We start from the raw sequence: 18207 nt of genomic DNA on the forward strand, positions 1-18207 counted from the left end.
AGTGTGAGAGAGAACATGAGCAGGGGGCAGAGGGAGAATCAGACTCCTGGCTGAGCAGGGAGCCCAGTGCGGGGCTGGATGCCACGACCCTGGGATCACGATCTGAGCCAAAGACAGATGCTTAACCAACTGAGCCACCCAAGCAAGCACCCCATCCCTTTGGTTTTAAATTAAGTTCACAACTGTAGGTAAAACCTCCAACACTCTGTCCTCAGTGAGCCTTTCTTGGGTATAAGTTAGTTATCCTTTACTTAAATAAACGGCCCCCCAGTAGAAGCAGATACACAAAAACTTTTATTAAGTGGAAGTTAGACTCCATGGTAATTAACCAGTTACAAGTGCATTTCAATTCATGTGTGTGGACACTGTAGAAGTCAGGATGGTCTTATTGAAAGTCCAGTGTTCCGGCTTGGCATGTGTCAGTGCAACCCAAGGTAGAACCATACACGCGGTAAGTACAGGTCAACGATGATGTCAGACTACATTGGCAACACCATATTCATTGTTACAGCTAAGCATTACAGAACATGAAAGTCCAAAGACCAGAAGACTATTACTAAATTGATTCTTACTCTAAGCCTTTACTTCTACTTAAATGCTTCCATAGGACCAGCGTGGCAAATCCTCAAATCTGGGGGACAGCGCCATTTTTATGCGTTACACTTAAATGGGCCACAGAAACTACACACATTCTGTGGTCCTCCTGATGGCCACGGCAGGTCGATACCAGCTGTCCCCTTGGGAAAGTGCAGTTTAGTTTAACTGGTGTGAATGTTTCATATGCTAAGTCTTCACATCTGAAATTTTTCTTCTATTTCAGTTAGCACCAGTTTATTTGAAATCTTTTTCCTGGTGTTAGATATTTAGGAAACATTTTTTTTTTTTTTTTAAACCAACACACAAAGTCCCAAACAATGGAAAGCAAAAAACATTCAAAAAGTTGTTTTAGAGAACAGCATTTAGAAAAAACAACATCATTTAAACATCCAACAAATCTATGTACAATGTGCCGAAAGCTGGCACTGGGCATGGCTGAGGAACAGTCACGTCAAAGGTGTATTAACCGGAACCTCCACAGGCTGTATTTACAGTCAAATAGGTATTCAGAAATGTAGTATCAGAACATCTGAATTTGGCTAAAAATCATATAAAAAGACACATCCCCACCCCCAAAAACTTCTACATAGGTAGCAAACATATCCAGTATAACCATAAGTACCAGGTTTAGAAGTGTGTTTTTCCATATTTTCCATAGTTCTACAAACAGTTGAGAAACTTTCTCAACAGACAGAGAAGAGAACTAGAATGGCAGAGAAATGGAGTTCTTTATTTCAACATTGTCAGATGAAGGGAAAGAATGTTTTTGTTTTTGTTTTTTTCATGCGGAGTAACGTAGGAAAGTACTAATTAAGGAGCAAGGTTAAATTATTAGGGGAAAGGTTTCATGGAATTAAAAAATCAGCAAGAAGGCTGAAGAAACGTGTGTATATTCTGTACGGACGTTCCAGAAATGTAAGTAATTATCTCCATGTAATTTTGAAAAAAGCCTAATGATTTGCTCTGATGGACAGCATTTTTATATTTTGTTCTCTGAAATGCTAGAACCCAAACCCTTCGGAGAGTAGTTTTTGTTCTCAGATTGAGAATTAAACACAACAGACATAACCTATTAATGCTATATTTATCCAATGTGATGTGCATTCACCTCATGCAGGTTTGTCTTCCTGTTAAGCCAGCGTTACTAGAAGATCCACCTTCAAAAAAACCGGGCACGTTTTGTAACAACCAGCATTTCTCATTTCTGCTTAAGAAGTAAACTAGAAACCATTTCCTATTTATTTACCTTAATAGCTGATGTTGTTTAGAGTCTGAAATTTCAATGCACTGTCTTTAAAAATATCAGCTGGAAGAATATAGATGGGAGTCCCACATTCCCATAATGTTATGCATTCAAGTTTATTCTGAATAATTTGTGTTTGTGATAAGTCTATGAAAAAAATTTACTTGGATTTGATACAAAATACAGTTACTCTTTGAAAATGCATAGTTTGTAACTTTATACATTCATTCACTAATATTAAAGACCTTTTGTAAGCAAGTACTTACTTCCAAATGGTGGTAAGATTGTAGTTCAAAAGATCTCTCAAAATCGGATAGTGTCGCCACATTGCTCTGGAATTAGTGCCCACGGCCCAGATGAGGCCGCTGTCTAGTTAACGCTGTCATTAACATCACGCAGGAAGGCCCGCGGCTCGCTCTTCCTTCTGGCTTTACCTCGTTCAGCAGGCACTGAAAAGCAATGCTTTCTACTGACAGTATTTCCACTAAATACCCCATTTGAAATGTTTTATAATTTCGTTTTAACATTTTAGATTTGGTGTAGAAAACAATTTGAAAGATGGCTTAATTTTTAAAAGTAGAGTTTTGTTTTGTTTTGTTTTTTTAAACCTTACCATGGACTAAGGGCAACGGAGGGTTTGTGGTAACTGTTGTTCTCTCGCTCCCCAGCCCCCTTATTTGAGAAAGATGACCGTAGGCCACTCGGTAGTTGCATTTGATGATGGTCATGAACCCTTTGGGACCTAGCGATTTTTTCTTATCCTGAGTTCTTCTTCTAAGTATATAGATTTTGAGACATGAAACACTTTGGAAACTACACTAGTATCTGGTTATTCCAGAGAGCATATGTTTAAATGGCTGACCATCGTCCAACCATTGATTATAAAAATAGGAATTCTAGGTCATGTTGTAGGAAAATATTGATTAATGGCATTTTTTTTTAAAAACATATATAATCCACATTTCTGGGTTGTTTTACACCCAGAGCGTTTTCAGTTATTGAAGTCATGGAACATTTTGGGGGTATTGAGTTCTTTCCTAAAAATCTAAGTCTATTCTAAAGCTTTCTACCAGTGATCACAGAGGTTCCCCAGACAGTCGGGATACTTTGGAAGAAGGGGCTTTGCTATCATCACAGGGCTTGGTCAAGTCACAGTCATTGATTTCCAATTAGCAGAGAAGAGAATAAAAAGACATAAAAAGCAAAGCAAGGGTTTGTAATCTGCAAAGTGATGCATCCTTTTTTTTTGGAGAGGAGGCAGTTTGTAATTACACTACACTGTAGATCCCTGAGGGGTAATTCCAACTCTGGCATTGCTGGCCCCCAAAGCTCTACCTTTTTCCTCTCTGTCTTGGCCGTGTGTGCCCAAAGCATGGGAAGAGGGCGCCACCAGGGTGAGGGACAGGTGCTTAATGTGAGAGCAGACTGGAGTGGTTTCCTCCTTGCATAGATATAAAGTTAAAGCAATTATACCTTGCAGGAGCCACTTTCCTTTCACATAATAAAGGCCAAGTCAATTTTCATGTCGTATAATTGTGGGCAGAGGTCAGGGCCCAGAGAAATTAAAATGTGAAGCTCTCTTCTTCTGTCCTTCCATGGTAGTCTGATCACACAGTTGGCCTTCCGCATGGACGGGCCTGGTGGGTAGGTGACTTGCGTGAAGGGATTTGAATCCAGGTGAAAGGATTGGATATCTGCCTTGTCTTTCTTTATCAGCGAGTCTGTTTGAGTCTTTTGTGATGAGTGTTGCAGGTTGTATGCTCTCTGAATGATCACCCAAAACTGTTCAGAGAGATGGAAATTTTTCTCGGAAAGAAGAGGGCAGCCTCACAGACTGAGCCTCACATACAAGTCACAGTCATATTTATCCCCTTGGAGCTTAATTTAAGAGTGAGAAAGAAGTCAGCAGCACAGAAGCAAAAGTGTTTAATTTGGAATTTGGGGAAGGGAACATAACTAACAACAGTGTGGCCTCAGTAAGGTTACATAAGTGAACACAAGGTGGTTGCCAAGATGGCGCTCGGGGAGGGGGGCGGGGGAGTGTTTGGTTAAGACTAATCACCAGAACGGGGACTGTTCTCTCTCTCTCTCTCTCTCTCTCTCTCTAAGCTCAATTTCTTCTCCAGAGTCCTGGTTTTCCTCCTGAGTCAGAGATGTAGAAAGAATTCAGAAGGAAGCAGATGAGCAATTTTTTTTTTAAAGAAAATTTTCTTCTTTAATGACAGCTCTCTTGCCCTTTTCGGGAGTTGCTACTTTCTACTCTGGTGAATCTTCTGAATTAAAAATTTAGGGAATTGCCCCTCGTGAGTAAATGTAACAGTTAATCAGGCTCAAGAATTCGTTTTTTAACATTTTCATAGTATAAATAAAGGGGCCCTTTTCTTTAGAAGCTGGCCATTTATAATGACGTGGACGGCGCCCAATATGAAAGAACATTTTTTAGAAACAAGGATGACAGTTTGAGCATTGAACTCACAATCTCCGCCTTCGCTCAGAATCTACGGTCATCTTCTTTAGGAACCTCAGCTTCCTGCTTATTCACGAAGCCCTGCCACTGTGGGGGCCTTGGTGCTCACCCCTGCAAAACAGGCTTCTTCACCTGCAGAGGAGGAGAGCTCAGCTGTGTCCAACTCCTGCACTGTATTCTCCACAGATAACAACGCATCATTTGTCAAAAAAGCCTGTTAATGAAGTACATGCAGGCCAAAATGGCTTAGGCCCCTTCTAGTTCCATGACTACACTCCTTGGGAGTGACTTTACCCTAAACTCGCGATGGGAAGCCTGGTAAAGTAAAGGGAGAAGGGCCTCGTGAAACCTGTTCATTATTGGACAACCTTTTATTTTTTTTTGGACAGCCTTTTAGTCACTCACCCTGACAGAGATCTCAGGCATTGACAATGTCATTTAAATTGCATTCGTATTTAAACGTGACTTTAGCATCTCATGGGTGTTTCCAACTTTGCATTGGATTTGATCATTAAAAATTGTAAATTTGAGCTGCTTTTCAATTTTCTGGCATCGATTTCCGTTTACATGGAGAACAAATGTTGAACGGTAGCAGCAAAATCATTTTTTTCCCAAGGAGTCAAAACTTTTACTCAGAACATCACGTTAGCTAAGAAACTCCTATAAGTAACCGTTCAGATGGTTGGACCTTAGGGAGTAGGGGCACGGCAGCAGCCTAAAGGGGTGCTGTTGGCCATGATTAAGTTTGCATGCGACAACGGGAATGAACACGTGCTTAGTTTCTATGCTGAAGGACCTGGGCTGAGAGGGTGGGTTGAGACCCAGGTGGGTCCCTGGGTCTTTTTAGATTTGGAGTCTAGAAGACTTCAGTCTGCAAGCCCTTCCCCTCTTTCCTTCAGGCAGTGATAGGCCTGACTCCCAGGCTTAACACTATCGTGGTGTGGCCTCGGAGGGGATCCTAAATATTCCTACTCTACACTGGATCCCTAGGAAGGTCAAATGAAATAATGTATCTGAAAGAAACCTACTTTATTATATATGTGAAAGGGTTAGCGATTATCCCAATACCATCAGGACTCTGGTGTAAGATACAGTCTGAAGTAACTTAGGCCATCCGAGCCAAAGAAGCAACTTCTAATTTTTTCCATGACACATTTATTCCCATTTTGTCTTTGCCTGCAGACAAAGGTGCTAAGGTTTTCTGTGTGGAAAAACTCCATTCTGGGGGTTAGTGGACACTCTAACATACCTACTAGTTCTGAAACAAGGCTGTTGCTATATTGGAGATGGAGATTTTACCCTGGAATGAAAACTCTCGAGGCAGGATGGAGTGGGAAGCAGTGTGGAGGGACTGGCGAAGGGCTTTGGGACAAGGAAGCAGACTCTCAGACTATTTCAGACTCCAGGGGCTCCTGGCTGCCTTCTCTGAAGGCACGAGCCTGCTCTTTGCCAGCCCCTCATCACAGTGGTCACGGTAGGTGAGAACTTAAGTTGGGATGACAGTTCTTCCATGCTTTGGGGCATGGCCTGGGCCGCCAGAAGGGGGCAGAAGGTGAGCCGGATAGTACTTTAGCATATTTTGATCAGAGGCAAGGCTAACTTAAGGATACTATATTTTAATATTCAAGTCTTCCATGAGAATGATTTCTGGGGAGAACTGACCTCTTTCCCTTCTTTGATTTTAGTGGCCCAGATAGTGCCAATGTGTGAGTTTGTGGGGCTGAGGGACGAACCTGACCCAGTGGCCGTTGGATGTGAGATGTGCTTTCCCCAACAGGTGAGACTGGTGGCCAGAGGTTGCCTCTGCCCATATATAGGTTCTCTTTGGTCTGCACAGTGTTGGCCAAGAATTTGAGTTGTCAACACTTAAATGTCAGGTAACATCTTACTTCCAAGTCAGAAGATCTAGTAGCCCTGGGCCTGATTTCTGCATGGTTCTGATTGTCTAGAGCTGGGTGCCCCAGGCAATGGGGGCATGCGCTCTCTGGTTGACAAGTCTCTCCACTCTTCCGTAGTGTCCCTGTTTTGCCTGACCTGAATCGTTCATTTACAGATCCTGCCTGGCTTTTCTAAGGCTTCTGCTATAAACCATTAGGAAGCTTCTATTTCAAAAAGAAGCAAGACTCATTTGGTTCAAAACCATACAGCAATAAGCACTTCTTGGGGATTTCATGCTAACAGTGGAGATAGTCAAGGGAATGAAGATAGAGATTTGCAGACTGCCTCATCTCAGAGACCAGGAGTCGAGGCTGTACGTGGTTTTCCCTATCTCCATGCATTTCTAGTCCTCATGTGTGCAGATTCTAAAGCCTATTTGAAAGCAAGGTCTGGGTGACCCTCTGACCACTTCATAGGAGCTGCCCAATGGGTATACGGTCATTCTATCCCAGCTTTACTTTTGATGTTATCTGCATACTGCTAATTAGTCTAGCTTTTGAGTTACTGAAATCTTAGAAAGAAAAGATGCTTTCTTTCTTTCTTTTTTTTTTTTAACAGTGAGTGGGCTAGAAAAAAACTGTACAGCATTATGAAATGGTTTTGGCAAAGCTCAAAATTATTTGTGCAGTTAATAAACTTTCTATGGCTCCCTCCCTTGTTTCCCGACTCTTGGGAACACAGTGACTTTCTGATCGCAACCTGCATGTCTGTTCGTTCTTCTCGTGACAAATCAAGCACTTGCTTTGATAAGGAAATTAAGGTTATTGAGTTAGTGCTGAGGAAAAACTTATTTTAAACACCACTGATCGCCTAAAAATTCTATCTTTGGGCTTACATACCATGGTTTGCGAAACTACCACCCGATGATACTTGCTAGTTAAATGAAGGTTTGTGGTAAGTTTGTCTTTGTGACAGAATCTCATTTTACTCTAAAGAATTTCCAAGAATATTTCTCCCATTGCCTGCAAGCATATCTACTAACATTTTTTTTTCCGATTTAAGATACGTAGGATGATTCTTAAAGTGTCTTTTTCCGTCATACTTCGCAAACACACTGGCAATGATAAAAGGAGTAGCTGTTGCCAGCTTGAGTCTCTTATAATACTCTTTCCGTCTGATCTGCATTTCTACCCTTGCTGCAGAGGGTTCATTGAAAAGATATGCATCAAAACACTTGCTTAAAAGAGGCATAGCCCTTTGTTTGGAGAGCAGGAATTGCTTTATAATACTAACACTTCCTGTCTGGTAAATACTGTATTTTAAAAAATAAGCTACAATGTATAAAACCAAGGTCATTTCCCACAAAATGTTCATGTTTTTTGTGATTACAAAACACGGCATCTTGTAAAATATTTCCAGTTCTGTTAACGTGAGAAGTTAAGTACTAATGCTTATTATAAAAGTGTCATGTCCCTTAGAATCGTAGAAGCCTAAAGCGGTATAATTCTTGTCTTATTTGGAAAATTAAGTTATAATTATCGTATTTAAGATTACATTTTGACACAACACAATACCATTGTGATTCTCAGACCTACAGGAAAAGTTATAAAACATGAGATTGTCTTCAAAAAAAAGCAACTATTTACAAAACAGGACCAGAAGTAAAATGCCCATTTTGATTTCCGGTCCCAGGATAGGTACACCTTTTAAAGCATGGATATCATTGGATACGGGCTTTTTCAAAGTCAGTCACAATAAGCAAACCGGTCGGTCTTAAGTCCATTTTATACTTTCTTGTTCTGTTGGTGTGCATTACTTAGTCATACACTTGGTACCTAAAAGTGCTAATCTCATTTTATTTACTGACTTCTGGTTTGACGAGTTACAATGCAAAAAGACACAACGGGACAGTTCCAGTATGGAGGAATCCCCACAGGTATGAGGAACAGGGAGAGTGTGTGTGCCGCCGGTCGGGGTATTTTCTGAGAGAAATGAAATTTCCAGTTGACCCGTGTACCCAGCGCCTTCTCCAAAAGGAGTCACATCCTCATCCATATTCATGAACTCTGCTCTGTTTCATTTGTATGCACAGATCCTTCCCTGTGTTCATACAGGTCAATGCTACAGTTGATGTGGTCGATAGAAAGTCTACAGGGTCATGAGAAAAAGCAGCACCTTGTCCGCACAAGTCCGTGGAAGTTTGCTCCTTAACATGCTACTAAAGCAAAACGTGCGTCTTTAACAGCTCTCACCTACGGGGTTCTGCGTGCAGTCATCCAACTGGGTGATTAGAAAGAGGAACACCAAGGCTTCGTATTCACAATTACATTCAGAAAAAGCCTTACACGAGTCTGTGAACACCCGCCAGGGAGCGTGCCTGTGGTTCAAAGGTCAGCCTCAGCTACAAAGAAACAGCTCTTTCTCATAGAGCTTTCCTCCACACCTCAAAAAGTTGGTATGGTCCAGTTCATGTAAATTTGTCTTGAAATAATTATCCTGTTCGTTAAAAACAAAAACAAAAACAAAAACCCCAAAACACTAAACTGTTCTGACTCGAAAAGACTCTAGAGATAATAAAAGTCTTTCTAAGGATCTTCCAGATCTATCTTTCACATACCCTTTAATTTTCCCTGAGGAAATGAATATTATTTACAGTGTTTTGCTACTATTCTCAAGGTATTCTCTCCTGTAGGTACAATCCTTGCCACTTCTCTCTCAACATTCTCAAGTGAATGCTGTTCTTTCGTTTTCCAATGAAGTCTGAAGAAGGAGGAAATGGGTTCAACCGTCGGCGACTTTAGAACCCAGGGCGGCTTTCAAAGTGTGGCTTCGTGGGACACTGGAGTCAAGCCAACTGAAACTCAAATGATCTTGAAATCTGATAGAGGGCATTTTAGTTTCAGAAATCTCTTGCAACATTCATGTAACTATCTCAGGTAACGATTTTGGAAAGCCGGAGAACTGTAACCCCCATCCTTGTCTATTGCAAGTTTTCATCGGCAATACAGTTACGACTGCACAAGGAATGGTCTAGTGAAGGGCACCCTGGTGCTTGGATCTGCTTGCAGGCACTCCGCCGCTGAGCATGCATTGGGTGGAAACCCACTGCCTTCTTCCTGACGCTGGCTTTTCCCAACCAATGAGGAAACCTGCCAGCCAGCGAGGGGGTGGGAAGTCCGTGCCCCCTTGAGATGTGCTTGGCGGTCCTGTATCCCTGGGCAGAGCTGCTTCCCCTAAGGGAGCCTCTTCTTGCTCCGGCAAGCAATTCCTGGGGGACAACATGACAGCTCCCTTGGAGGTGCCCAGGGACAATCCCCATTGGCTGACCAGCATTAAGGAGATGAGCAGGAGCCAGATGTCCATAGACCTCTCATATCTCCTCTCTGGTCCCCAACCCACCCACTTGCTACCCGGTGTTTTCTCCAGCTTGTCACACTGCTTCCCATAAATTGGGTGCACATCCTCTGGGAAGGACTAAGGCTTAATACTACAGCCTGATGAACTCTCTTTGCTTTGTAGCTACCTGAAGAATGCCTGTCCATTACTATGAGATGCCTTTTTTAGACAGAGATGAGAACTATTTTGTGAAGGAAGGGGGGATCAAGGGAGAGAAAGGTCAGAAGACTATAGCATGCCTTCTTTAGAAATACTCTGGGTCCAGAATCCATTGTATTGCCATTGCTTTTGCACAGACAGGTGTCTGAGGTCCCTGGGATGGACGGAGCTCCCGTTAACCAGCCAGCATGCTGTGGGACTGCCCTTTCCACCCATCCCCTGTCTCCGCTCGCCAAATGAAGACATAAAAGCATGTGGGACCACAGAGATGGCAGAAAACGAATGTTGGGCTTAATTTGGCACTTCATTTAATTCCAAAATATAACAAAATAGCTCTATGTCTTTTTTTTTTTTTAAATTTTAGCTTTTACAATCAGTGCTGTATATTGCAATTCATCACTTTCTGGGTGGCTTGCAAGAAGTTAATCCCCCCCCCTTTTTTTCCCTCCCAAGGCCAGCCAGGTGAATTTTGGTGGGTCTCTAGTTATGACATGCCTTGATACAAAGAATGGATGTCTGTGTGTGCAGGAAGCTACTGAGGGTCTGTGCACACCTGGAAGCCAAGAAGGTACACAGAGATTGGGCCGGTTGGCAGAAAGGAGTCCCCATGTGGGTAGGAGACGCAGAAGAGTATGTGTAGAGAAGGCTTTAGAAAGGAGAAGAAATCCCAGGGAAGTTGCCTTCAGCTCTACACTTCTGCTTATACCTGTTCATTAGCTAAAGACCAGGTAAGGACTGAGCTTGACCCCTCCAGGCCAGAGCTCGGAACTAATCATGGGCTGCATCTCTGGAGGACAGCCACAAAACCTCAGTCCAGGACTGCTCCACAGCAGAAACCTCTCCCTCCTTGTGTTCCAGAGTTCTAGGGGGTGGGGAGGATGGATTTAGCCCCTCCTCATTTTGTTTTTGATGAGGGACTTAATCCCAGGATCACAGGCCAGGGAGCCTCACCGAAGAGAAAAACCTCTGCTCTGGGAGTGCATCCCAACCAACCATCACTTCTGTCCACAGGGAACCTGCTCAAAGGGTTCATCAGCTCTGGACTCACTGTGGCTGCTGGGCAGTCTACCCTCAGCTCAGGCCTCCTGGGCCAGGCCAGAGCATCATGTCACAGTCGAGGGTGCCTATAGGTAGAGCATCAGGACTCCAGGAAGGAGAAAAGACATGCTGGGATTGAGGATGCAAATAGATTTCTATCCTTAGAAAAATGCCCTTTCCTGGCTGACCTTGTAAATACTAAAACACATTATAGCTGGTGCCATAGCTACTAGTGATTGGTAATCATGGTATGAAATTAAATGAAGCTCTTTTCCTTCCCTCTTGAAATAAGTGTTGTTGAAATAAAAATAAGTGGAGGAAAACAGGATTTTTTCCAAGGAACAATGTTTAAAAAGTCATATGAAAGCTTAAAAAATAAAACTGCCAAAAATATATGAACGCATAGGTTGTGGATATTACACCGTGGAACCTCCTTCTATTTCCCTCGATTATAAAAGGAAAAGGATATTTGTTATTACTAGATGACTTCTTTCAACTCTTTAAAACAAGTGTATGTACAATCTCTAAACATATATTAAACTTTGCTCTGTGCAATTTCATTGAACATTCCTATGGCTGATCGTAGGCTCCCAGTCCTGACACAGTGCATCCTGAAAGGTGCTCTTACTTCTTTGCATAGGTATAGGAAAAATAACTCATTAGCAGGGCAATCCAGAGTAGGATAGATAGACGATGAGCTTATATAGAGAGCATGACGACTACTCCCCTCCCCCTTTGCACTACTAACAAAACAAACAACCAACCAAACAAACATATATACCAGGCTAGAAAGCCTGCCAAGAGCAATGCAGTGGGAGCCCTGGTCCTACTAAGTTGAGAGATTCCTATACCAACATGCATTTTCCTTTTGGTGTTCTATATGTTCCCCTCTGAGCAAATTCTTAATGAACAGTTCCAATATTTTTATAAGAAAAATAAAGTTTGGGACCTCCCATGTACCCATATCATGTTTCTATATTTCACGAACCCCTCTCCCGGACATGCTAAAGCATACAACCTATGAAAGTGCACTCAGAATAGATGTTGGTTTGTTGACCTCACATGTCCCTCTGAACAGATGGGGACGTGGAGGCTGTGCTCTGCTGTCCTGTGGGGATAGTTCGAGTTCTCTACCTTTTCTGAAACCGGTCCGGGGTGGAGTTTTGAGGGAAGGCCCGATGACCCGCTAACCTGGCAAGGACACTGTCAGACAAGCAGTGACCAACAGACCCGGGCCGCTGTCTGCCCTGCGTCCCTGAAAGAAGCATCGAGGCTTACCCAGATGGCCACCCATGCCAGTCTTTGATGGAGCCGCGGCTGGTAGAGAACGAGCCGCCACGCCTCCCGGGCAAGGGCTTCTTAGAAAGCGGAGACTCCTAGGTGTTCCCGGATGTCCTGGACTCAGCTGGGGGCTGAAGTCTGCTGGTGATCTCTTTGTGAGTGGACGCCCTCTGGGGCCCTTCAGGCCAACAGCTCTGTGGCGGTTCCGTGCGGGGCCATTCTTCAAAACGCGAGAAACCGACAAACGAGACAGAGAAGAGATCCCCAGAGTGCTGCGCTTTCTAGCAACACGTCATGATGTGCACTGCTCCAAGAAGTCAAATGGAAAACAGGGAAAATACTATTCACAATGAAAGCAGGTACTGTCCTCTGTACAAACGCTACTGAATAACGTGTAGCTTTTTTTTTAATATGGCAAAAAAATCTCAGAAATGGCATTATTTGGAAAGCTTATCAAAATATGCCTCCTCTCTAGGTAAAACGGGCTTTGTTGGTTCAGTTGCTACGGAAGTCCACAGTTTTCAGACCTAGACATACAGGAAAAAAAAAAAAAAGGCTGACTTTTCTTTTCAAGGAGAAAAAAAATAGAGCTGCCCGACGCTGGGTTCTCAGCAAGAGCAGTGAGGGTGGTGACCTTATTTATTTATTTATTTTTTTTGCTGTCATTCCACCAAGTTTCCTGGAAGTGCTTTTCCTGGGCTTCAAGTGTGTTTTTGTTCGGGAGAAAAAGCGCTTTTCCAGAGCCTGCAGTGGAAGGCGAGGGCAGCGGGGCTCGGGGGCCCCAGGGGTCAGTCAGTGAACCTCTGGCATGCCTTCTTCCAGCGGCACGCTGTGCACCACAGGTCCCGGTTCTCCATGCCATACACCTTGCGGCACTTCTTGCCCTCTCCCCGGGGCTTCCTGCAAGACAGGCAAGGAGCAGTTATGCAGCGGACAAAGTCAGGGGGCGTTCTCTGGAGGGCTTGAGATCCCTCAAAAGAGCAAGAAACAGTGTGAAGAAACCTAATAAGGGTTCTTGCTAGGTTAGGACTTGAACACCTGCTGGATGTTGTCGCGGCCACCACGCTCAGCTGTTACTACTGACTACTGTAACTCTCAAGCTTCTACTTGTCCATTTGGGGGCTTGTCCCTCTTCATCAAACTGAATTAAACAAGTAAATACAAAAAATACCAGTAGGGAGCTTTATTCTTTTAAGTTTTAAGTATGTGCTTTCAGGTGGTCTCTTGCTTCTCAAATTTCTAGCATTCTGGTTAAGGGACATTTGAGGCGTTTCTCATTGATCTGTATTAAAAACTATATTTTAAAGTTCTTTTAATACAGAGGTTAAGGCCATATGGCTTTAAATAGACCCAGTAATCACCATTACCTGTTCTTCGAGAAAACTTACAGCAAACTGTTACCAACTGCACCCCCCCAACAACAACAACTCTTCATTAATAATTGATGGGTGGGGAGAACCATGGCAACGAAAGAAAGGGTGTTTTGTCCATTCCAGGGAAATTTTATGGAACATCGTATCTCTGGTTTCTCTCTTCCTTGCTGTTCTTCTGTTTTTCAGTTAATTCCCTTGAGATGAGGAGGGTGGCGATTCAAGCAGTCATACCTCAGGCTGACCGTCCCTCTGGGTGGCGAGGACAAGACCGTGTGAGTGTGCTGTCTCTGCTCTCCTGTGCCCACCGGATGATTATGTGTTGGTGACACCTGGCAAGGACATGGAAAACAAAGTTTTCTTTGTTGGGACAGGTTCTCCTCACCATGCATTTATTTAGCCTTTGCCACATGGGCAGTGGTCAACATCAGACATGGAGATGAAACACATGTTAACATGGATATGGTGATGCTTGTGGCGAAATTTAAACGCCTCCCCAAGCAGAAAAGACTCGGCAACGATGAATACTTTAAAAAAGCTTCATGACTTCACGTGTGTATTCCAAGTTGCCCATAGTAACATATTTTCACTTGAATAATATTCCAAACCTTAAGGTATAGTCTCACCTATTCTAAGCCTCATGATCTACCTTTTTAAAAAAGACAAATCCCTAGAGGTTAAGAGAGTTGTGTAAAATTATATAGCCAGTCAATGGCAATGACACAGTGTGGACGTCGGCCCTCTGTTTGCTTTACGAGATCATTCACAGCCCCTAAATAAATGGCCTGTTGCATAAGACATCCACACAGCAGATGGTGGGGTCCAAACGGGAATAAAGACTAGAAGCAAAGAGTCCAAGCAAGTCAAGAACAAATGTCATCCATGAAACACTTACTGGGCACTCGTTACATGCCAGGTTCATTGACAATGGCTTTAAATGTCACAACTACCCCACATGGTAAGTACTATTCTTGTTCCTGCTTTATGGATGAGGAAACCAAGGCATGGGGCCAAGGTCATGGAACTTGGCCAAGGTCATGGAACTTGTAATGGCAGGGCCAGCGCTTGTCTTGAGCTCTACCGATGCCAAGGCTTGTGTCTGACCCTGTTACACCTCTGCCTCTCAGTCATAATAACAGGAGGGCCCCTGGCTTTTGATTCCTCTTATACCTCTTACCAGACCCTTTGCATCATCTGCTCTCCTGACATTAAATATCTTCCCCGCACCTGGGATCCTCAACAGCTACAAAAAACGAGTTTTTATAAGAAAAGATAAATGATATTTCAAGAAAATATACAGCATTGCCATATATAGAAGAGCAGACATGTAATGAATTTAGACACTTAATTATCTAGAAGCCAACATGGCCACGGAAGTACCATGGCCAATGAACAGTCATGGGAACATTCCTAAGGCATACTTATAGAACTGAATTTCTCTAGTACAGGTACTAGCACTTTTTATTTTCTTTCAATTCAAAGGAATATACATCAGCATTATCTTCTTAGATGTTAATTCAAAAAATTAAACAGGTAAGTAAAAACCTAACATTTTAAACCACTGTTGCTATGATTCTGAATTATTCTGTACCATTGGTCTTAATATTTTGCTAAAGCTGGGTAGGAGTGAGGGCCAGAAGAGGTGAGTTAACATACATAATTTTTTAAAAACAAAAGCTTTGGAGTTCAGTGTATACATTTGACATGGATAGATATGTAGGTCTTTCCAGGAGCAGAATCTCGACCCCTCCTTCCCCCCTACAGCACCCTGCATCCCATCCCTGACCAGGGTGCATTACAGCAAACCAGAGGGAGTGAATGCTTCAGGTGTTCACAGCCACTGTGGTGATCTAGAATGTGCTTATATGAATTGTTTTAAGTGGTCGAGACAATTTTTAAAAATCTAAAAATTATTACAGAATTCATAGAATCCCAAGAATACTGCCTTATTTAGTGAGAGAACTAGGAGAAGTTTAGTTGACATGACAGTGACCCAACGTCCATCAGCTGGTTGACAATTTGGAAGGTTTTCTAAATTGTGCAAAAGTGCCACACCCCTTTCATGTGAGGTGATATGAGATGACAGGGTGCTCTTCATCCAACGAATATTTATGAAGTTCTTACTATGCACCAGGCACCCTTCTAGAATGTGGGTACCTAGCGGTGAACAATGCCAAGTCTCTGCCCTCATGGAGCATACATTCTAGTGGGGACACAGACAATACATACAAACAAGTAAGATCATTTTAGTGATAAGTGCTTGAAGAAAATAAAATAGGTCAATAGGCAAAGCCTCATGAAGGGAGAGGGCGTTTACTTATTTAGGGTGGTGAGAAAAGTCCCTCTGAGAGGTTCCCTTTTATCTTTACGGCACTCTGAAGAAAGGGGCAGCAATGACAGAGGCCTCCTAGGTGCAGAGAGCCAAAGGGGCCAGAAGACATTGTGTGGAGGCTGGGGGTAGGAAGACAGGAGGTGGTAGATTCAGGAAAGACCTCCTGGCTGCGATTGAGGAATTTGAATTGAATGTTGCTCTAAGTGCTAGGGAAGCCATTGGAGAATATTAAGAAAGCGAGACATCTGATTAATGCTTTAAAAAGATCCCTTTGGCTCCTTCGAGAATGGATTGGAGACAGCCTGGAGAGGAGCCCTGCAGTCTAGTTAAGAGGTTTTGCACTATCTGGGGGGAAAGATGTACTGGTGATTTAGACTAGGGCGTGGCAGTGGTGGTAGGAAGGGGCTGGATTCATGCAGAATCAGGCAGAGTCTGGGACACATTGAAGGATGGGAAAAAACGAAGACAAATCTTTCAAAGAATCAGGGGTGAATCAAGGGGAGTCAAGGGTGAATCCCAGCTTCTGGCCCAAGAAGCTGGAGGGATGGTGGTACCACTTACTTAAATGGGAAAACTGATGATGTGGTTGGTTTGAGGAAGGAGCGAGGACCAGGCTTTTGAAAATTCCAAAGACACCATTTGAGGACTATGGAGGAATAACCCCTGATTACAGTCTTTACTCCTGCTAATGGCTTTATTAACTCGGGCTTTCAGGGCCTAATGTATAGTCCTGTCCAGCAGCCGCCCCTGCCGATCCACCCCAGACCTGGGTTTTATGGGGTGCAACGCAGCGGAAGCCAGAACCCGCATCACATGTTGGCTGTGGCTCAGTTCTGTGTGACGACCAGTATGACCTAACTTGTGAGCTTTCCTTGAGATTTTTTATAGCAAGACAATCATGGTTGAAAGCTTTTTATTGTAGCGGGGGCTGAGGTTGGGGAAGGGGAGGGGGTAGCTGGCATAGGAACGGACATTTATTTAGTGCTCACAAATGTGAGAGGCAGGCTACTAGTTTAGGTATCATTTCTTTTAATCCTCACAAAACCCCTGCCAGTGAAGTGCTGTTATCTGCATTTTGCAGATAAGATCATTTAGACGTGGAGCCAGGAGGTGGCCCGCAGAGCATCCCGGAGTTCGAAGTAGCAGTAGTAGTAATTTAGCGAGGGCTTGTTAAACGAAGTGCCTTGGAGTGCTATCTGCTTTCATCTTCACCGCAACCCTAGGATAAATAGATGGCCATCGTGTCCACCTCCTCGATAAGGGAGTGGAGAAGTTCAGTCTGTTGCCGCACAGTACGCGGTGGGGCCAGTACTTGAACACAGGCCGTCTCGTACCAGCTGACCTTGGAACTAGCTCTGAATGACGTCAAGGCACTGCTCTTTCCATCCCTCCACCCTGCCACGGAGCTGAGGGAAATACGGTGTGCCCTAAAGTAAAGCCCTGCACAGCACGATGCTGGCCGTCTCTCCCAGTGGTCTCCACATTTCAATCTTCGTTTTTAAAAAATCTTTATTAGTTTTATATCTTAACTGTTTCTAAGTTCTATTTTGGGGCATTTTCTATTAAGTATATAGTAGACTCGGAGAGTACTATATGGTATTTTTTCTAAATAAAAAGAAATAGGGGGGCGCCTGGGTGGCTCAGTTGGTTAAGCGACTGCCTTCGGCTCAGGTCATGATCCTGGAGTCCCGGGATCGAGTCCCGCATCGGGCTCCCTGCTCGGCAGGGAGTCTGCTTCTCCCTCTGACCCTCTTCCCTCTCATGCTGTCTGTCTCTCATTCTCTCTCTCTCAAATAAATAAATAAAATCTTAAAAAAAAAAAGAAATAGGCAAATAGATAAATATTTTTAGAAGTATAATCTCCATTTTATTTTTTTCCAGAGAACCGTTTTTCTTCAGTCTTTAAGGACTCAGCTCCTGACATGGGCTTTGGTGGAGGTCGTGGGGCAGCACCCGCGGGTCTAAATCGGGGTGGGGGTGTTGGGTCCTCCTGGGCTTCATGAGAGCGAGTCCTGGCTACCTTGCTGTGAAAGGCACAGCTCACACAGCAATGGAGTTTCACACACAGCTTGGGGAGCACACAGGCACAACACACAATGAGCCTCTCATTTTTCTGCTGATTAGGTGTGACCTCAGAAGAGTTTCAAGAACTTTAGTCCGCAGAAATCATGGTTAATTTCTCCCCCATGTTGGGTAGATATGGGTTATATCAGTCAGTCCCAGGTAGGGAGAATACACTTCTCCCGACCACTGTATTCTAGCGATGAGACACATCACAGGCAGCAAGACTAGTGAATGCTCCATGTTGGTCAGTGCCAGGCACTGTGCTCAACGATACGACTCCATGGAGAGGGGCGCCTGGGTGGCTCAGTCGGTTAAGCGTCTGCCTTCGGCTCAGGTCATGATCCCAGGGTCCCGGGATTGAGTCCCACATCGAGTTCTCTGC

At 43.7% G+C, this 18207-nt stretch overlaps 1 protein-coding gene across 1 annotated transcript in view; it reads right to left on the reverse strand.

Moving 5' to 3' along the window:
* Nucleotides 1-2788: 2788 nt before the first annotated feature.
* Nucleotides 2789-18207, reverse strand: part of ZNF704 (zinc finger protein 704) — a 196019-nt gene continuing 180600 nt past the window's right edge. Inside the window, exons 8-9 of the mRNA XM_035011420.1 lie at nucleotides 13664-13761; nucleotides 2789-12959 (exon numbers count right to left, since the gene is read on the reverse strand). Of these exons, the coding sequence (XP_034867311.1) occupies nucleotides 12848-12959; nucleotides 13664-13761 (210 nt within the window). The 3' untranslated portion in view covers nucleotides 2789-12847. The remainder of the gene's footprint in view (nucleotides 12960-13663; nucleotides 13762-18207) is intronic.

Source organism: Mirounga leonina, unplaced genomic scaffold (assembly GCF_011800145.1).
Source record: "Mirounga leonina isolate KUSES-001 unplaced genomic scaffold, KU_Mleo_1.0 Mir_165, whole genome shotgun sequence".
Taxonomy (NCBI): domain Eukaryota; kingdom Metazoa; phylum Chordata; class Mammalia; order Carnivora; family Phocidae; genus Mirounga; species Mirounga leonina.